The sequence below is a fragment of the Coregonus lavaretus genome (assembly GCF_964263955.1).
Source record: "Coregonus lavaretus genome assembly, chromosome: 7".
Lineage (NCBI taxonomy): Eukaryota > Metazoa > Chordata > Actinopteri > Salmoniformes > Salmonidae > Coregonus > Coregonus lavaretus.
In genome coordinates, this window is record NC_139994.1 from 11,146,818 (window position 1) to 11,169,222 (window position 22,405).

Here is a 22,405-nt window from a genome sequence, read left to right on the forward strand (position 1 = left end):
TATCCGTCAGTAGCCCACGTTCATGGCAAACTGTGTACCTTTTGTCCCTCCAAAGCAGCCCTTAGGCTTGCATCCTAAATGGCAACCTATTCCCTATATAATGCACTACTTTTGATTAAAGCCTTATGGGCTCAAAAGTAGTGTACTACATAGGGGATAGGCTGCCATTTTGAACGCAGCCCTAGTCTCAACGTGCCAGAGAGTGAGTGGTCAAATATGAAACACCTGCATAGAGGGAAAGGGTTTGTTTTTCCTGCATTTCTCATATATTCCTTTGAGACTCCAGATTTGTCATGATGGAAGCGGATATTAATTGACAGCATGGACAAAGAACTGTCGGAATATGTCACATATATTTTATTGTTAATAAAGAGCAAGGAAATAATCAACTGGGTGATGCTATCTAACTAATTTTTTTGGAAGAGTGTTCAGATATTGATTGTTGTTGTTGCTGATGATGTTGTTGTTGTTGTTGACATGCACTAGGAGCCCACCACTCACCAGCCCATCTCTTCTCTCTGTGTATCCCTACAGGCGGACCCCCAGGGGCAGGACATAGCCATCCGGCCCTTCCTGGAACACTGTGAGAACACACACATGACCATTTGGCTGGGGATCGTCTACGCTTACAAGGGCCTGCTTATGGTGAGTAAGAAGAGAGACTGTGGTGTGTGTGTGTGCCAAATCAAATCAATCCATTTTATTTGTCACATGCGCCAAATACAACAGGTGAAATGCTTACTTACAAGCCCTTAACCAACAATACAGTTTTAAGCAAAATAAGTGTTAAGTAAACAATAGATAAGTAAAAAATAAAAGCAGTAAAATGACAGTAAAAATAACAGTAGCGAGGCTGTATACAGGGGGTAGCGGTACAGAGTCAATGTGCAGGGGCACCCCCCCCCCTAAAAAAAAAAAATTTTTTTTTAAAGATTACAAATAAAAATAAAATAAAAATATATGAATAGAAAACATACAAAAAATATATAAAAATACATTGTAAAGTGGTTGTACTACTGCTTGTAAGGTGAATGCACCAATTTGTAAGTCGCTCTGGATAAGAGCGTCTGCTAAATGACGTAAATGTAAATGTAAATGTAATATGTACATGTAGGTATAGTTAAAGTGACTATGCATAGATAATAAACAGAGAGTAGCAGCAGCGTAAAAGAGGGGGTGGGAGTTGGGGGGACAATGCAAATAGTCTGGGTGGCCATTTGACTAGCTGTTCAGGAGTCTTATGGCTTGGGAGTAGAAGCTGTTAAGAAGCCTTTTGGACCTAGACTTGGCGCTCCGGTACCGCTTGCCGTGCGTTAGCAGACAGAACAGTCTATGACTAGGGTGGCTGGAGTCTTTGACAGTTTTTATGGCCTTCCTCTGACACCGCCTGGTAGGCAAGGAAGCTTGGCCACAGTGATGTACTGGGCCGTACGCACTACCCTCTGTAGTGCCTTGCAGTCAGAGGCCGAGCAGTTGCCATACCAGGCATTGATGCAACCAGTCAGGATGTTCTCGATGGTGCAGCTGTAGAACTTTTTGAGGATCTGAGGACCCATGCCAAATCTTTTCAGTCTCCTGAGGGGGAATAGGCTTTGTTGTGCCCTCTTCACAACTGTCTTGGTGTGTTTGGACCATGATAGTTTGTTGGTGATGTGGACACCAAGGAACTTGAAGCTCTCAACCTGCTCCACTACAGCCCAGTCAATGAGAATTGGGGCATGCTCGGTTCTTCTTTTCCTGTAGTCCACAATCATCTCCTTTGTCTTGATCACGTTGAGGGAGAGGTTGATATCCTGGCACCACACGGCCAGGTCTTTGACCTCCTCCCTATAGGCTGTCTCATCGTTGTCGGTGCTCAGGCCTACCACTGTTGTGTCGTCGGCAAACTTAATGATGGTGTTGGAGTCGTGCCTGGCCATGCAGACATGGGTGAACAGGGAGTACAGGAGGGGACTGAGCATGCACCCCTGAGGGGCCCCTGTGTTGAGGATCAGCGTGGCAGATGTGTTGTTACCTACCCTTACCACCTGGGGGCGGCCCGTCAGGAAGTCCAGGATCCAGTTGCAGAGGGAGGTGTTTAGTCCCAGGGTCCTTAGCTTAGTGATGAGCTTTGAGGGTAGTATGGTGTTGAACACTGAGAATGAATAGCATTCTCACGTAGGTGTTTCTTTTGTCCAGGTGGGAAAGGGCAGTGTGGAGTGCAATAGAGATTGCATCATCCGTGGATCTGTTGGGGCGGAATGCAAATTGAAGTGGGTATAGGGTTTCTGGGATAATGGTGTTAATGTGAGTCATGACCAGCCTTTCAAAGCACTTCATGGCTACAGACGTGAGTGCTACGGGTCTGTAGTCATTTAGGCAGGTTACCTTAGTGTTCTTGGGCACAGGGACTATGGTTGTCTGCTTGAAATGTCAGTGAAGACACTTGCCAGTTGGTCAGCGCATGCTCGGAGTACATGTCCTGGTAATCCGTCTGGCCCTGCGGCCTTGTGAATGTTGACCTGTTTAAAGGTCTTACTCACATCGGCTACGGAGAGCGTGTTCACACAGTCGTCCGGAACAGCTGATGCTCTCATGCATGCTTCAGTGTTGCTTGCCTCGAAGCGAGCATAGAAGTGATTTAGCTCGTCTGGTAGGTTCGTGTCACTGGGCAGCTCGCGGCTGTGCTTCCCTTTGTAGTCTGTAATAGTTTGCAAGCCCTGCCACATCCGACGAGCGTCAGAGCCGGTGTAGTACGATTCAATCTTAGTCCTGTATTGACTCTTTGCCTGTTTGATGGTTCGTCGGAGGGCATAGCGGGATTTCTTATAAGCGTCCGGGTTAGAGTCCCGCTCCTTAAAAGCAGCAGCTCTACCCTTTAGCTCAGTGCGGATGTTACCTGTAATCCATGGCTTCTGGTTGGGGTATGTACATACGGTCACAGTGGGGACGAGGTCATCGATGCACTTAATGATGAAGCCAGTGACTGATGTGGTGTACTCCTCAATGCCATCGGAAGAATCCCTGAACATATTCCAGTCTGGTAGCTTAGAAAAACATCCCTGTAGCTTAGCATCTGGCCACTTCTTTATTGACCGAGTCACTGGGGCTTCCTGCTTTAGTTTTTGTTTGTAAGCAGGATTCAGGAGGATAGAATTGTGGTCAGATTTGCCAAATGGAGGGCGTGGGTAAGCTTTGTATGCGTCTTTGTGTGTGGAGTAAAGGTGGTCTAGAGTTTTTTTTCCTCTGGTTGCACATTTAACATGCTGGTAGAAATTAGGTAAAACGGATTTAAGTTTCCCTGCATTAAAGTCCCCGGCCACTATGAGTGCCGCCTCAGGATGAGCATTTTCCTGTTTGTTTATGGCCTTATACAGCTCATTGAGTGCGTTCTTAGTGCCAGCATCGGTTTGTGGTGGTAAATAGACCGCTACGAAAAATATAGATGAAAACTCAATTGGTAAATAGTGTGGTCTACAGCTTATCATGAGATACTCTACCTCAGGCGAGCAAAACCTCGAGACTTCCTTAATATTAGATTTTGTGCCCCAGCTGTCGTTTACAAATATACAGAGACCGCCCTTGTCTTACCGGAGGCCGTTGTTCTATCTTGCCGATGCAGCGTAAACTCCGCCAGCTGTTGTTCAGCCACGACTCGGTGAAACGTAAGATATTACAGTTTTTAATGTCCTGTTGGTAGGATATTGGTGATCGTGGCTCGTCAATTTTGTTATCCAATGATTGTACGTTGGCTAATAGGGCTGATGGAAGAGGCAAATTACCCACTCGCCGTCGGATCCTTACAAGGCACCCCGACCTATGTCCCCGATATCTCCGTCTCTTTCTCCTGCGAATGACAGGGATTTGGGCGTTGTCGGGTGTCTGAAGTAAATCCTTCGCGTCCGACTCGATGAAATAAAAAATAATCTTTGTCCAGTACGAGGTGAGTAATTGCTGTCCTGATATCCAGAAGCTCTTTTCGGTCATAAGAGACGGTGGCAGTACAAAATAAGTTACAAATAACACGAAAAAACACACAATAACACATAATAGCGCAATTGGTTAGGAGCCTGTAAAACGGCAGCCATCTCCTCCGGCGCCATTATCTACATTTTCTACTGTGTGTGCGTGTGTGTGTGTGCGTGCGTGTGTGTGCACGCATGTGTGTGTGTGTGTGTGTGTGTGCACGTCCATCGATACCTACAAAGGCCTACTCATGGTTAGGGAGGTAGTCTGTGAGACACAGGGAAGGAAGAGATGTTCAATAACAAGTTCTCTGCCACACACAAAGCACACATATGGTAAATATATCTGTGTCTACATACAGTGAGGGAAAAAAGTATTTGATCCCCTAATGATTTTCTATGTTTGCCCACTGACAAAGAAATGATCAGTCTATAATTTTAATGGTAGGTTTATTTGAACAGTGAGAGACAGAATAACAACAAAAAAATCCAGAAAAACGCATGTCAAAACTGTTATAAATTGATTTTCATTTTAATGAGGGAAATAAGTATTTGACCCCTCTCAATCAGCAAGATTTCTGCCTCCCAGGTGTCTTTTATACAGGTAAAGAGCTGAGATTATGAGCACACTCTTAAAGGGAGTGCTCCTAATCTCAGCTTGTTACCTGTATAAAAGACACCTGTCCACAGAAGCAATCAATCAATCAGATTCCAAACTCTCCACCATGGCCAAGACCAAAAACCTCTCCAAGGATGTCAGGGACAAGATTGTAGACCTACACAAGGCTGGAATGGGCTACAAGACCATCGCCAAGCAGCTTGGTGAGAAGGTAACAACAGTTTGTGCGATTATTCGCAAATGGAAGAAACACAAAAGAACTGTAAATCTCCCTCGGCCTGGGGCTCCATGCAAGATCTCACCTCGTGGAGTTGCAATGATCATGAGAACGGTGAGGAATCAGCCCAGAACTACACGGGAGGATCTTGTCAATGATCTCAAGGCAGCTGGGACCATAGTCACCAAGAAAACAATTGGTAACACACTACGCCGTGAAGGACTGAAATCCTGCAGCACCCGCAAGGTCCCCCTACTCAAGAAAGCACATATACAGGCCCATCTGAAGTTTGCCAATGAACATCTGAATGATTCAGAGGAGAACTGGGTGAAAGTGTTGTGGTCAGATGAGACCAAAATCGAGCTCTTTGGCATCAACTCAACTCGCCGTGTTTGGAGGAGGAGGAATGCTGCCTATGATCCCAAAAACACCATCCCCACCGTCAAACATGGAGGTGGAAACATTATGCTTTGGGGGTGTTTTTCTGCTAAGGGGACAGGACAACTTCACCGCATCAAAGGGACGATGGACGGGGCCATGCACCGTCAAATCTTGGGTGAGAACCTCCTTCCCTCAGCCAGGGCATTGAAAATGGGTCGTGGATGGGTATTCCAGCATGACAATGACCCAAAACACACGGCCAAGACAACAAAGGAGTGGCTCAAGAAGAAGCACATTAAGGTCCTGGAGTGGCCTAGCCAGTCTCCAGACCTTAATCCCATAGAAAATCTGTGGAGGGAGCTGAAGGTTCGAGTTGCCAAACGTCAGCCTCGAAACCTTAATGACTTGGAGAAGATCTGCAAAGAGGAGTGGGACAAAATCCCTCCTGAGATGTGTGCAAACCTGGTGGCCAACTACAAGAAACGTCTGACCTCTGTGATTGCCAACAAGGGTTTTGCCACCAAGTACTAAGTCATGTTTTGCAGAGGGGTCAAATACTTATTTCCCTCATTAAAATGCAAATCAATTTATAACATTTTTGACATGCGTTTTTCTGGATTTTTGTTGTTGTTATTCTGTCTCTCACTGTTCAAATAAACCTACCATTAAAATTATAGACTGATCATGTCTTTGTCAGTGGGTAAAGGTACAAAATCAGCAGGGGATCAAATACTTTTTTCCCTCACTGTTTGTTAGATGTCGATTTCATCAGGCATAGAGCACATTCTATTATTCTATGTAAATACTGGGGTATGACTCCTACTTTACACATAGAGAAAGAGCACATGGCCTGGCATTGAATTTTCATTAGTGTATAGATAGGAAACTGAGTTCATTGATAGATTACCGACAATTAACTTGTCCTTTATTAAAGACACCCTTTCACTGTGAGAAAGAGAAATACAGGAAACACAAAAGTATTCAACTTTGACACCTCTTTGATCACTGTTCTCTCCCCAACTATATAAGGGTGCTACCATTCTGTAGTGACTAAGTTAATTGTGAGGTGAGCCCCTCACCTGCCACACCTTGTGTGTGTGTGTGTGTGTGTGTGTGTTTGTGTGTGTCACACTCACCATGCCTTTAAGCAGAGCTCCCAGTGACGTAGTTCACCGAGCCCCTCCAGAAGCCCAGGGTTTCTAAATGAAATGTGACAACTTTGAAAATGTTATTCTTCCCTTCGGCTGGCATGTTTGAATACCTTAACTAGCCCTAGACTGTAAATAATTCAGCCTTTAAGTCCACTTATAGCCATGAGAGAGAACGAGAGAGAGAAAGAGTGGGAGAGAGATACAGGTTTTGCAAGAGAGAAAAAAGCTAGAGAGAAAGAGAGAGAGGAGAGCTAGAGAGAGAAGAGAGAGAACAGACAGGTGGAGAGAGATGAAGAGAGAGAGAGAGGGTGGGATGAGGAAGAGAGTGAGAGAGAGGGGTGTGTGCTAGAGAGAAAGAAAGAGGGATGAAGCCTAAGAACGGTAAAAACAGTGAGAGGCAGACAGAAAAAAAGGAGAGTGAGAGAGAGAGTAAAACAAAAAGAGAAAGAGAGAACAGACAGAGGGAGAGCATAGGGACAGAAAGAGAGAGAGAACAGACAGAAGGAGAGCACAGGGACAGAAAGAGAGAGAGAACAGACAGAGGGAGAGCACAGGGACAGAAAGAGAGAGAGAACAGACAGAGGGAGAGCACAGGGACAGAAAGAAAGAGAGAACAGACAGAGGGAGAGCACAGGGACAGAAAGAGAGAGAGAACAGACAGAGGGAGAGCACAGGGACAGAAAGAGAGAGAGAACAGACAGAAGGAGAGCACAGGGACAGAAAGAGAGAGAGAACAGACAGAAGGAGAGCACAGGGACAGAAAGAAAGAGAGAACAGACAGAGGGAGAGCACAGGGACAGAAAGAAAGAGAGAACAGACAGAGGGAGAGCACAGGGACAGAAAGAGAGAGAGAACAGACAGAGGGAGAGCACAGGGACAGAAAGAGAGAGAGAACAGACAGAGGGAGAGCACAGGGACAGAAAGAGAGAGATAACAGACAGAGGGAGAGCACAGGGACAGAAAGAGAGAGATAACAGACAGAGGGAGAGCACAGGGACAGAAAGAGAGACACATGGGGCGACAGACTTCAAAGTTCTTGTGTCTGAGACAAACCTGGGACATGACAATAGTAGGAGCAGCATCTGAGGGTTGAGTCATCATCTCTATATGGCACACACACACACACACACACACACACACACCTATTTGTCATCTGTGACGACTGCCCCTGAAATGCTGCTACTTGTCATTTTAGTTTAAGACTCATTAACAGTTCAATTAATCCCACTCTACAGCGCTTAACTCCTACATTATTCATTAGAATGTTGAGAGACACTGGGGTTCTGTTCTGGAATACTCCATGAAGTGAACACTCAGAAAATAACCCATTTATGACCCCAAAATCAAAAGGCTTTCTAAGTTTACATTCAATGCTGCTGTCTGCTATAGGGTGCTGTAGGTCACGTTAGATGGTATAATTCATGTATTTTGTGTACATAATGAGCTGTCTCCCTTCTATTTTATTTTCTCCTCCCCTCTCCTCCTGCCCTCTCCTCCCCTCTCTTCTGACTTTTCTGTTCCTCTCCTCTCGTCCTACCCTCCTCTTCTCCTCTCCTCTCTCCTCTTCTCTACTCCTACCCTTCTCTCCTCTCCCCTCTCCTCCAGTTGTTTGGTTGTTTCCTGGCCTGGGAGACGAGGAATGTGAGCATCCCGGCCCTGAATGACAGCAAGTACATCGGGATGAGTGTGTACAATGTGGGCATCATGTGTATCATCGGGGCAGCCGTGTCCTTTCTCACGCGAGACCAGCCCAATGTGCAGTTCTGCATCGTGGCTCTGGTCATCATCTTCTGCAGTACCATCACTCTCTGTCTGGTGTTTGTGCCAAAGGTAAGGACGACAGAAAATAGCAGTGTCACTTCCTGTCCATCCAAGGTGCATGAACTGTAGAACAAACTACACTGAACAAAAATATAAACGCAACATGTAAAGTGTTGGTCCCATGTTTCATGAGCTGAAATAAAAGATTCCAGAAATGTTCCATACGGATAAAAAGCTTATTTCTCTCAAATTTTGTGCACAAATTTGTTTACATCCCTTTTAGTGAACATTTCTCCTTTGCCAAGATAATCCATCCACCTGACAGGTGTGGCATATCAAGAAGCTGATTAAACAGCATGCTCAGGTGCATCTTGTGCTGGGGACAATAAAAGGCCACTCTAAAATGTGCAGTTTTGTCACACAACACAATGCCACAGATGTCTCAAGTTTTGAGGGAGTGTGCAATTGGCATGCTGACTGCAGGAACGTCCACCATAAGCCACCTCCAACGTTGTTTTAGAGAATTTGGCAGTACGTCCAACCGGCCTCACAACCGCAGACCACGTGTAACCATGCCAGCCCAGGACCTCCACATCCGGCTTCTTCACCTGCGGGATCTTCTGAGACCAGCCACCCAGACAACTGATGAAACTAAGCAGTTTTTATGCCTGTATTAAAGCTCTTTTGTGGGGAAAAACTAATTCTGATTGGCTGGGAATGGCTCCCCAATGGGTGGGCCTATGCCCTCCAAGGCCCACCCATGGCTGTGCCCCTGCCCAGTCATGTGAAATCCATAGATTAGGGCCTAATGAATTTATTTGAATTGACTGATTTCCACTCTTAAGAGGATCTCAGAAAGTATAACGTTACTGATTGTATGAACTACTTTCCCTTGTACTTTCCCTTGTATTTAAAACATTAAAATGTGAGTGAGTAAGTGTAACATGACACCAGAGGAGGAATGGGATGTGACACCTTAACCTGTCCTTCTAAGCCACTCCCCTTTATTATGACAACTTGCAGTTCATCACGATGAGGACCAATCCGGACGCAGCTACTCAGAACCGTAGGTTAAAGTTCAATACGAACCAGAAGAAAGAGGACTCCAAGATGTCCACGTCAGTAACCAGTGTGAACCAGGCTAACACGTCCAGACTGGACGGCCTGCAGACCGACAACCACCGCCTCCGCATGAAGATAACAGAGGTGACTTCATCATTATGTTGTCTTGTGTCACGTCATGTTTCACGAAGAGGGCAAGTAGTCTTTCCCCACCACATGACCTGACCTGTTACCTACATTTAGTACCCAGAGGTTTCCCTGGTCAACTTTACATGGTCAGAAAAAACTCCTGTTGATGAAGATCATTGTGACCAGAATGACACCCTGTTTTTTAGGATTTACTGTATCTAAAGTATGGTATTATTCATTGGTGAGAGTAGGAGAGGTCACACTTAGAGCCTGCCTTATCTCTAATAGGCCCTGTCTGTCAGTAGCACCATCTTGTATCCTCCTTTCTACTTTAATTTACAAATATATGATGTTTTATGTCTTTGACGTTGAATGACATGAGGAGAAATCTCATGCCAATCACTTTTCCAGAAATCTCTCTGCATTTCACTGTATCTACTCCCTTCTAGCAGTGTAAGAGTAGCCGTTGCCTCAGTGTAAGAGTAGTTGTTGCCCTTCTAGTTGTTGCTAGTGCTTGAAGTACAATGGAGTTGAATAGAAACGTATCAAAATCAATACATTTCCATAGACGGCCCTGATCTGTCCTTGACGCTTTTTTCCTATCACTGTTTAACAACTCTATTTTAACAACTTAACACTATTTTAACCCCTTAACCCCTTTTAACACAATTTATCTGTGCAGTTGGATAAGGAACTGGAGGAGGTGACCATGCAGCTGCAGGACACCCCAGAGAAGACCCCGTACATCAAACAGAACCACTACGGAGACGTCAACAACATCCTTAGCATACGCAACTTTACAGACGGCAAAGGTGACATGCCGCTGCTACTTTTGTATACACTTCTACAGTATCATTTACATTTACATTTTAGTCATTTAGCAGACGCTCTTATCCAGAGCGACTTACAGTTAGTGTATACATATCTTTTTATACTGGCCCCCCGTGGGAATCGAACCCACAACCCTGGCGTTGCAAACGCCATGCTCTATCAACTGAGCTACATCCCTGCCGGCCATTCCCTCCCCTACCCTGGACGACGCTGGGCCAATTGTGCGCCGCCCATGAGTCTCCCGGTCGCGGCCGGCTGCGACAGAGCCTGGATTCGAACCAGGATCTCTAGTGGCACAGTTAGCACTGCGATGCAGTGCCTTAGACCAGACACACCTCTGTCAGCCTGGACTGCTGCTGACACATTAACTGTCTACACATTATTCTCTCTGAAGAGATTAACACTATCTGTCCACCGAATACAGTACATAGGCAACAACAAGCTTTTAATTGTTACTCCAGTTTCTTGTCTGCTAATTATGATACCGTACTACTATCTCTGTGTGTGAGAGCTTCAGTTTCCTCGGTGTCCACATCACTAAGGATTTATTAGGGTCCACATGTCAACACAGTTGTGAAGAGGGCACGACAACACCTATACCCCCTCAGGAGGCTAAAAATATTTAACATGGGCCCTCAGATCCTCAAAAAGTTATCAAGAGCATCTTGACTGGCTGCATCACCGCTTGGTACGGCAACTGCTCGGCATCCAACCCTAAGGCGCTACAGAGGGTAGTGCGTATGGCCCAGTACATCACTGGGGCCGAGCTCCCTGCCATCCAGGACCTCTATACCAAATGGTCAAAAACTCCAGCCACCCAAGTCATAGACTGTTCTCTCTGCTACCGCACGGCAAGCGGTACCGGAGCTCCAAGTCTGGGACTCTCTTGCACTGGCTCTATGCACACACTCACTGGACTCTACTCACACACTCACACATACTACACTGACACTCCAATACACACACACACACACACACACACACACACACACACACACACTACATACACAAAACACACACACACACATGCATATTGATGCCCATACACACACACTCACACATAGACACACGTTCAGACTATTCACATATGCTTCTGGTACTCTGTTTATTATCTATCCTGATTACCTAGTCACTTTTACCCCTACTTACATTTACATATTACCTCAATTACCTCAACTACCTCGTACCCCTGCACATTGACTCGGTACCAGTACTCCTTGTATATAGCCTCGTTATTGTTATTTTATTGTTACTATTTTAAAAACATATATACACTACCGGTCAAAGGTTTTAGAACACATACGCATTCAAGGGTTTTTCTTTATTTTTACTATTCTCTCCATTGTAGAATAATAGTGAAGACATCATCAAAACTATGAAATAACACATATGGAATCATGTAGTAACCAAAAAAGTGTTCAACAAATCAAAGTATATTTTATATTTGAGATTCTTCAAATAGCAACCCTTTGCCTTGATGACAGCTTTGCACACTTTTGGCATTCTCTCAACCAGCTTCACCTGGAATGCTTTTCCAACAGTCCTGAAGGAGTTCCCACATATGCTGAGCACTTGTTGGCTGCTTTTCCTTCCCTCTGCGTTCCGACTCATCCCAAACCATCTCAATTTGGTTGAGGTCGCGGGATTGTGGAGGCCAGGTCATCTGATGCAGCACTCCATCACTCTTTTTCTTGGTAAAATAGCACTTACACAGCCTGGAGGTGTGTTGGGTCATTGTCCTGTTGAAAAACAAATGATAGTCCCACTAAGCCCAAACCAGATGGGAATCGCTGCAGAATGCTGTGGTAGCCATGCTAGTTAATTGTGCCTTGAATTCTAAATAAATCACAGACAGTGTCACCAGCAAAGCACCCCCACACCATCACACCTCCTCCTCTATGCTTTAAGGTGGGAGCTACACATGCAGAGATCATCCGTTCACCCACACCGCGTCTCACAAAGACACGGCGGTTGGAACCAAAAATCTCAAATTTGGACTCCAGACCAAAGGACAAATTTCGTGTTTCTTGGCCCAAGCAGGTCTCTTCTTATTATTGGTGTCCTTTAGTAGTGGTTTCTTTGCAGCAATTTGACCATGAAGGCCTGATTCACACAGTCTCCTCTGAACAGTTGATGTTGAGATGTGTCTGTTACTTGAACTCTGTGAAGCATTTATTTGGGCTGCAATTTCTGAGGCTGGTAACTTTAATGAACTTATCCTCTGCAGCCGAGGTAACTCTAGGTCTTCCATTCCTGTGGCGGTCCTCATGAGAGCCAGTTTCATCATAGCGCTGGAGGGTTTTTGCGACTGCACTTGAAAAAACTTTCAAAGTTGAAATGTTCCATATTGACAGACCTTCATGTCTTAAAGTAATGATGGACTGTCGTTTCTCTTTGCTTATTTAAGCTGTTCTTGCCATGATATATGGACTATGCCTTTTACCAAATAGGGCTATCTTCTGTATACCCCCCCCCCCCCCCCCCACCTTGTCACAACACAACTGATTGGCTCAAACGCATTAAGAAGGAAATAAATTCCACAAATTAACTTTTAAGAAGGCACACCTGTTAATTGAAATGCATTTCAGGTGACTACCTCATGAAGCTGGTTAAGAGAATGCCAAAAGTGTGCAAAGCTGTCATCAAGGCAATTTGAAGAATCTCAAATATAAAATATATTTTAATTTGTTTAACACTTTCTTGGTTACTACATGACTACATATGTGTTATTTCATAGTTTTGATGTCGGACTCGTAAGTAAGCATTTCAAGGTAAAGTTGTGTTCGGCATGTGACAAATAACATTTTATTTGATTTTGATATCTTGTCGACAACTACACCACAGTGCCTCTATTAGTTCAGTACTACAGTATCCCAACCCCAAGTTTGTTGATTATTCAATGATAAGCTTCTGTTCAGAATGCAGGCTGACAGACAGACATATAATGGGTCATTATATTCACCATAAGGATTCAGCCACATCTTAGAGCACATCACCACATCCATATCTCTGCCTGAGAATCCTCATCGCTCCTCTAACTGCAGCAATCAGTATTCATGAGACTTCCTGGACTAAACGCTGTGAATGAGTGGCTGTTATGAGTACGACACAGTGTCAACAGTGATTACAATCACAACCAAGCACGAGCAACACTCTCCGTAGGCCATGAATATTCATCAGCACATCGTGTGGCCTGGTGGAGGTTGAGCGGTGGGGTTGAATGACTCAAGGACTATGACACCACCCATATTAGGAATTCCCTCAGTTGAATTCCCCCAGTTGAACAGAGTTTGGTCTGACAATTGAGTCTATGGATGCTGTAGAGGATCTGGAGAATAACACAGAACAAGGTTATTGCTCAGGAGGTAGTGACTTTTCACAATAAATTGCACTTGCACTTTGACACCGTCCCACCGACACTTTTTTCAGAGGTGGGTTTATGCATTTTGTAATCTCTAAACAGGATTATACCGTGAATCGCATGAATTGCTCATATGCAACCAAGTCCATATGAATCCATTATGCTATGTTAACATATCCGCTGCAGTAGCCCTATCTAACAATCAGAGAAAAGAAGTACAAGGAAGCAGCTTTTTTCCATCAGAGGGAGGTTATTTTTATCTAAATAGTTTCCACCTCCTCCTCTTTAGATGCATATTGAGGACACAATGCTGCGGTGTGATCTTCAAATCAGGTCAATGTTATGCTAAGAGGTTAAAATCTGGGACAACTGGAGAGGAAAAAATAGACGCAAAAGGGGATACTTTCGGGCCTCCCCAGGTGCTGTTTGAAAGACTGACAAGGCTGTTTACTTTCATTCCAACCGTGTTCACACTCTCCGTCTGTCTCCCACGGTGATGAGTCTGTTCCCCCCCTGGACTGAAATATTTCCCACAACATCATGAAGCACAGCAGTCTCCCTCTCTCTCCATCTCTCCATCTCTCTCTCCATCTCTCTCTGTCTCTCCTCATTTATCTCTCTCTCTCTCTCTCTCTCTCTCTCTCTCTCTCTCTCTCTCTCTCTCTCTCTCTCTCTCTCTCTCTCTCTTTCTCTGTCGCTCTGACTATGCTACCAGCAGAGCTCCATTTGACATGTGTTGAACTCATAGAACAGAAGTGTTTTTAGTGTTTTTGATGTAATTCTCAACAGATATTGTATCAGAAAATTGAAGCTCTAACAGACAAATTAAGATTTCAAAAATCTTCAGTCAATATTTTCATACTTAGCATTTGTTTTGAGAGAGTGCTTGACATGCATTTTGTAATGATACAGTAGCTATTAATATGACTTATAATAGCTACTGTATTAATAGCTACATCCTTCTGTGGCCTTAGCTTCTCAGGTGTTTTGATCTGAACCAAGGAGAGAGGACATATACAGTGGGGGCATCGTAAATGGCACCCTATACCCTATATAGCAGTGGTATTCAAACTTTTTTATTTAAGAATATCTCGCGACCCGGCCACACCCCAAATCTGTACATTTAGATTTTTATATCAACAAATAACCTTCAATTCATTACATTTTCATGAAACCAATAAATGTATTTACTCAATAACATTTAGTTTTTCAATGTATCTTTCTCATAAAGGTGTGTATATTCTCACTTACAAACATCTGCAATCTAATTTTTTTGTGTGTACAGTTGAAGTCGGATGTTCACATACACTTAGGTTGGAGTCATTAAAACTAGTTTTTCAACCACTCCACAAATGTCTTGTTAACAAACTATAGTTTTGGTAAGTCGGTTAGGACATCTACTTTGTGCATGACACAAGTAATTTTTCCAACAATTGTTTACAGACAGATTATTTCACTTATAATTCACTGTATCACAATTCCAGTGGGTCAGAAGTTTACTAAGTTGATTGTGCCTTTAAACAGCTTGGGAAATTCCAGAAAATGATGTCATGGCTTTAGAAGCTTATGATAGGCTAATTAACATAATTTGAGTCAATTGGAGGTGTAACTGTGAATGTATTTCAAGGCCTACCTTCAAACTCAGTGCCTCTTTGCTTGACATCATGGGAAAATCAAAAGAAATCAGCCAAGACCTCAGAAAATAAATGGTAGACCTCCACAAGTCTGGTTCATCCTTGGGAGCAATTTCCAAATGCCTGAAGGTACCACGTTCATCTGCACAAACAATAGTACGCAAGTATAAACACCATGGGACCACGCAGCCGTCATACCGTTCAGGAAGGAGACGCGTTCTGTCTCCTAGAGATGAACGTACTTTGGTGCGAAAAGTGCAAATCAATCCCAGAACAACAGCAAAGGACCTTGTGAAGATGCTGGAGGAAACAGGTACAAAAGTATCTATATCCACAGTAAAACGAGTCCTATATCGACATAACCTGAAAGGCCGCTCAGCGAGGAAGAAGCTACTGCTCCAAAACCTCCATAAAAAAGCCAGACTACGGTTTGCAACTGCACATGGGGACAAAGATCGTAGTTTTTGGAGAAATGTCCTCTGGTCTGATGAAACAAAAATAGTTTGGCCATAATGACCATCATTATGTTTGGAGGAAAAAGGGGAACGCTTGCAAGCTGAAGAACACCATCCCAACCGTGAAGCACGGGTGTGGCAGCATCATGCTGTGGGGGAGCTTTGCTGCAGGAGGGACTGGTGCACTTCACAAAATAGATGGCATCATGAGGAAGGACAATTATGTGGATATATTGAAGCAACATCTCAAGACATCAGTCAGGAAGTTAAAGCTTGGTCGCAAACAGGTCTTCCAAATGGACAATGACACCAAGCATACTCCCAAAGTTGTGGCAAAATGGCTTAAGGACAACAAAGTCAAGGTATTGGAGTGGCCATCACAAAGCCCTGACCTCAATCCTATAGAACATTTGTGGGCAGAACTGAAAAAGCGTGAGCGAGCAAGGAGGCCTACAAACCTGACTCAGTTACACCAGCTCTGTCAGGAGGAATGGGCCAAAATTCACCCAACTTATTGAGGGAAGCTTGTGGAAGGCTACTCGAAACGTTTGACCCAAGTTAAACAATTTAAAGGCAATGCTACCAAATACTAATTGAGTGTATGTAAACTTCTGACACACTGGGAATGTGATGAAATAAATAAAAGCTGAAATAAATCATTCTCTACTATTATTCTGACATTTCACATTCTTAAAATAAAGTGGTGATCCTAACTAACCTAAGACAGGGAATTTTTACTAGGATTAAATGTCAGGAATTGTGAAAAACTGAGTTTAAATGTATTTGGCTAAGGTGTATGTAAACTTCCGACTTCAACTGTACATTTTGGCGACCCAACTGCGACTTTGAATACCACTGCTATATAGTGCACGACTTTCGGAGTCCTATCGGGTCCTGGTCAAAGGGCATAGGGAGGCATATTGTGGCGTAGTGTTACAGCCTGTATGGTGACTAATCCCGCATCTCTCTGTGTCTTTGCAGAGGGGGAGAAATCTATACTGAAGAATCATCTTGAGCAGAAGCCTCAGGCGCAGTGGGGCTCCATGGACCCTTCCAGAATAAACAGAGGTCCCCTGGAGGATATCAACTCACCTGAACAGTGAGTTCTCTTCAAAACATCTCCCTCCTCCCTCCTTCTAATTCATTTTTTCTTCTTCTTGTTGACTTTTTCAGTAGACTATTGCTACCACCAGCAGCACTGCATGGTGGTTGCTCTGGCAACCAGCTCTGTGAAAGATGGACCAATAAGGTCCCAATCATCTTTCTTTCTTCACACCTACACACACACACACACACACATGTTTGTTTTACTATCCTTGTGGGGACCTAACAATTGATTCCCATTCGAAATCCTATTTTCCTTAACCCCTAACCTTAACAGACCGGGGCAGACATTTGTTGTATTTTGTTGTTTCTTTGAAAATACCAACTTTTTAAATACTCGAGGTGATCGAATATAATTTATATAGAGTTTCAACTAAAAGGCAACTATTTTATTTGATATTCAAATACAGGTCTCAGAAAAACAAAGAATATTAGAAAATATTTTGAATACCTCTCAGAAAACCAAATAATGTTTGAAGGTATTTGAATACAAAAACAAATTATACTTGATGGCCGCCAAATATTTGATGAAGAACCAAAACCTACAACAGTTCGTTGAATTAGTCTAATTACAGTGAGGGAAAAAAGTATTTGATCCCCTGCTGATTTTGTACGTTTGCCCACTGACAAAGACATGATCAGTCTATAATTTTAATGGTAGGTTTATTTGAACAGTGAGAGACAGAATAACAACAAAAAAATCCAGAAAAACGCATGTCAACAATGTTATAAATTGATTTGCATTTTAATGAGGGAAATAAGTATTTGACCCCTCTGACAAGGGCAAAACCCTTGTTGGCAATCATAGAGGTCAGACGTTTCTTGTAGTTGGCCACCAGGTTTGTACACATCTCAGGAGGGATTTTGTCCCACTCCTCTTTGCAGATCTTCTCCAAGGTCATTAAGGTTTCGAGCCTGACGATTGGCAACTCGAACCTTCAGCTCCCTCCACAGATTTTCTATGGGATTAAGGTCTGGAGACTGGCTAGGCCACTCCAGGACCTTAATGTGCTACTTCTTGAGCCACTCCTTTGTTGCCTTGGTCTTTTGTTTTGGGTCATTGTCATGCTGGAATACCCATCCATGACCCATTTTCAATGCCCTGGCTGAGGGAAGGAGGTTCTCACCCAAGATTTGACGGTACATGGCCCCGTCCATCGTCCCTTTGATGCGGTGAAGTTGACCTGTCCCCTTAGCAGAAAAACACCCCCAAAGCATAATGTCTCCACCTCCATGTTTGACGGTGGGGATGGTGTTCTTGGGGTCATAGGCAGCATTCCTCTTCCTCCAAACACGGCAAGTTGAGTTGATGCCAAAGAGCTCCATTTTGGTCTCATCTGACCACAACACTTTCACCCAGTTCTCCTCTGACTCATTCAGATGTTCATTGGCAAACTTCAGATGGGCCTGTATATGTGCTTTCTTGAGCAGGGGGACCTTGCGGGCGCTGCAGGATTTCAGTCCTTCATGGCGTAGTGTGTTACCAATTTTTTTCTTGGTGACTATGGTCCCAGCTGCCTTGAGATCATTGACAAGATCCTCCCGTGTAGTTCTGGGCTGATTCCTCACCGTTCTCATGATCATTGCAACTCCATGAGGTGAGATCTTACATTGTGCCCCAGGCCGAGGGAGATTGACAGTTATTTTGTGTTTCTTCCATTTGCAAATAATCGCACCGTTGTTGTCACCTTCTCACCAAGCTGCTTGGCGATGGTCTTGTAGCCCATTCCAGCCTTGTGTAGGTCTACAATCTTGTCCCTGACATCCTTGGAGAGCACTTTGGTCTTGGCCATGGTGGAGAGTTTGGAATCTGATTGATTGATTGCTTCTGTGGACAGGTGTCTTTTATACAGGTAACAAACTGAGATTAGGAGCACTCCCTTTAAGAGTGTGCTCCTAATCTCAGCTCGTTACCTGTATAAATGACACCTGGGAGCCAGAAATCTTTCTGATTGAGAGGGGGTCAAATACTTATTTCCCTCATTAAAATGCAAATCATTTATAACATTTTTGACATGCGTTTTTCTTGATTTTTTTGTTGTTATTCTGTCTCTCACTGTTCAAATAAACCTACCATTAAAATTATAGACTGATCATTTCTTTGTCAGTGGGCAAACATACAAAATCAGCAGGGGATCAAATACTTTTTTTCCCTCACTGTATATGATCATAAGCACATGGTTTGGACGGCTCTAAGATATGAATCTTCATATAGCCTATAGCCTAGAATTAAATACATGAGGGACATGGAATCACCTCCAATTACAGTAGACCATGTTTGCAGATTCAAAATGACGAACAATTATATTTTCATAATGAGTGTCATAAGATAATACAGTAACACTTGACACCAGCCATACTTGGTGTAATAGCATTCAAGTGACTTTCAAAAATATTTTTATTAAGGAATTGTAATAATCTATCTACTACTACTACACTGTAGTAAATAAAGTCAGACATCTCTTTTATTAAAGGTAGATCATTCAAGTGATGTTCCCCGTGTTTAAAAAAATGTGTAGTAACTTTGTGATTATAACATTAGCAACATTGTTGTTACATAGGACTTTGAAATGTCTTTATAATTGCATAATAATATTATTACATAAGTGGAATAAGGAACAGTCACTATTCCTTTTGTGTACAGTAGTTACAAAAACTATTACCAAAGTATTATGTAACAACATGCTAGTAAAATGTTTGCTCCAAAAGTAATTTCAGTTGTACACAGGCACAATACGTTTTTTAATGTTAAGTGTTACTGAGAATGCTAACGGTAACAAAATGTGCCTATTAAGTGTAGAAAGAAAACGAAATATCCCAAAACTGCTTTCTTGAATCAAATACAGCCAAGGTAGATTGAAAGTCATGTTAGTTTGTATTCTGAGTAAACAATCCCTTTAAAGATGGTATAGTGTGTGTTTGAAACAAGAACACTTATCTGTACAACATATAAATGGTTAATTGGTTTGACTTGATTATGTAAACCTGGGGTGGTGGACATTCAGGAGAATGAACATTTACAAATGTTCAGATATAAATGTATTGTGTAGATCAAATGAAGAGTTTCATTCCAAAATGCTATAGATCAATGTTCAGAAATCTTGGTAAATTAGCTTTTATTGTTTAAAGAACTTATAAAAGAGATGTGTTTTTTCACCATCTAATCATGGAATAGGGTTGTTCAATGACAGACGTATTTGTTTCAAATCTATCACTTGATGGTTTCATTTCAGAGAGACAAATAATCATGTTTTGCTGCAAAATGCTATATATCCGGTTCACTCTCAGAGAAATAAGTAGTACTGCTAGGCTTTACACAGTCAAATGTAACAAGTAGCTACATTTTTTTAAAAGAAATGTGCGAATGATACATTATTGACATCAATTATTTTATTTTTTAAATCAATACAGTAATATGAGATCTATATGTAAAATATTTACATTTGGCATTTCAGTCATTTAGCAGATGCTCTTACCTAGAGCTACTTACAGTTGTGCATTCATCTTAAGATAGCTAGCTGAGACAAACACATCAAAGTCAATATACAGGATACAAACATTCCATTTCAGCTAAGCAATGGATATATAGCATTAGTTTAAGTCAGCCAATCCAATATTTTCATAAAAGTAGTCACTTTCTCAGATTTGTATTCAAATAGTTTACAAAAGTAGGTACTTTCTGTGATCTGTATTCAAATATTTTTTACTTTCCACAAACTATAGTTAAAACTATAGTTATCCCAGGTCTGAACTCCTAACCCTAATTCTAACCCTAATTCTAACCCTAACCCTAAACTTTACCCCTAAGCCTAAAATAGTCTTTTTCCTTGTGGGGACCAGCAAAATGTTTTACTATCCTTGTGAGGACTTCTGGTTCCCACAAGGATAGTAAAACCAAAAACACACACACACACACACACACACACACATAACCAGCAGAGCACAGCTGACTGACTGCATGTTGTCCCAACTCTTAAAATGTGGTGATCCAGAACACTCATAGCACACTCCGGTGACAAATAAAGAACTACCTTCACTTATTAATAACCAGGCTGGGGAATGTCGACTTCATCGGAGAGGGAAAAAATAGTTTATGCATCATTGAGAGCCCTTCATTCCCTCCTCCTCTCCCCCCCCCCGTCCCCCCGTCCTCCCAGCTCTCCTCTCTCTTCCTCCTACGTTCATCTAACTGGGACTGGATAGAGAGAACACACGAGAGAGAGAGAGAGAGAGAGAGGGAGAGAGAGCATGATAGAGTGAGGACATGAGCGGAAGCAGGAGGATGAAACCGTCACAGAAAAGACACGAAAGAGAGAGAGAGAGAGAGAGAGCATGATAGAGAGAGAGAGAGAGAGCATGATAGAGAGAGAGAGCATGAGAGAGAGAGAGAGAGAGAGAGAGCAAGAGAGAGAGAGAGAGAGAGAGAGAGCATGATAGAGCATGATAGAGCATGATAGAGAGAGAGAGAGAATGATAGAGAGAGAGAGAGAGAGAGAGAGAGAGAGAGAGAGAGAGAGAGAGAGAGAGAGAGAGAGAGAGAGAGGCAGAAAATAGTTATTATACTTGTACTATACTGTATGTACAGTAGGTCCTTAATGTAGCACCACAGAGATTTAGAAATATATATTTTTTAGAGGGTTTAACACTTTGACAGCACACATGGGAAAAATACTCCTTCAATGTGAACCTTTATTTAGTCAGGTGAATATAATGATGTTTAATTATGCTTACTATGTTAAACCACTCATCACCATGTCTCTCTCTCTTTCTCTCTCTGTCTACAGCATACAGCGCAGGCTGTCGTTGCAGCTGCCCATCCTGCACCATGCCTACCTACCCTCCATAGGGGGGGTGGACGCCAGCTGTACCAGCCCCAACGCCAGCCCCAGCTCCAGCCCGCGGCACAGACACATGCCCCCATCCTACCGGGTCATGGTCTCAGGCCTGTGAGCATCAGTCGCCCCTGCCGCTTCCAAGAAAGACATCCATGTTTAAAAAACAGACTGAGGTCATCAGCGATAGTGGAATAATATGTGTGTTGGACCAGGGAGGGGGAAGTTTGTTCCACTCTTCATGCCTCGGTCTCTAGAACCCCTCTCTAGAACCATGGGTTGGGAAGAGAAAGGGGAGAGGGTACCTTACAAACGACAACACGATCCATAGCAACAACCTCCCTCGGTCTCTCTCCCCCCCTCACCCACCCCCTCAGGCAGCGGAGTACCAGACCTGACCTGACCAGACCTGTAGCGTATCTGCTTTGGAGGGTTTTTATGTTTTTTTTGTCATACACTTGGCTATGTGTGTGCTTGTCAAAAAGTTAGTGTTTCGCTACTTCAATGCCTAGAAGGCGTTACTATAGGAACAAAGAAGTTCCAGATCGGACTGACGTAGGATTCATCACAAGTCACCATTTTGAACAAACATGTAAATATCATACTGACTTTGACTTACCGTAAGCTTTGAGTATGCTGTGAATTAACATATGGGGGGATGGGGGGCAGGTCTGTATCAGGGTAGGCCCTAAAAAACTCTTATAAAAACTAAAAAACTGGCGTCCTACAAAGCAAAATGTAAGACAAATTGGTTTGTGTAATATTACTGCATCATTGTATTGTGTTAATTATGTTAAATGGATTGGCTCATAGCAAGAAGTAAGTCATTTTTCTGTGACTAGCAAAATGTCGAAAGACACCAGCCAGGGGCCAATTATTTTAACTTGGTGTAATATTCACACAGCTTATTTTCCACTTTGCTAA

At 43.1% G+C, this 22,405-nt stretch overlaps 1 protein-coding gene across 1 annotated transcript in view; it reads left to right on the top strand.

Moving 5' to 3' along the window:
- Positions 1-21,599, top strand: part of LOC311131885 (gamma-aminobutyric acid type B receptor subunit 2-like) — a gene marked incomplete at both ends in the record, with an annotated part of 203,946 nt that extends 182,347 nt beyond the window's left edge. The window contains 6 exons of the mRNA XM_084165004.1: positions 487-645; positions 7,918-8,142; positions 9,097-9,279; positions 9,947-10,076; positions 16,527-16,644; positions 21,434-21,599. Of these exons, the coding sequence (XP_084021130.1) occupies positions 487-645; positions 7,918-8,142; positions 9,097-9,279; positions 9,947-10,076; positions 16,527-16,644; positions 21,434-21,599 (981 nt within the window). The remainder of the gene's footprint in view (positions 1-486; positions 646-7,917; positions 8,143-9,096; positions 9,280-9,946; positions 10,077-16,526; positions 16,645-21,433) is intronic.
- Positions 21,600-22,405: the final 806 nt, after the last annotated feature.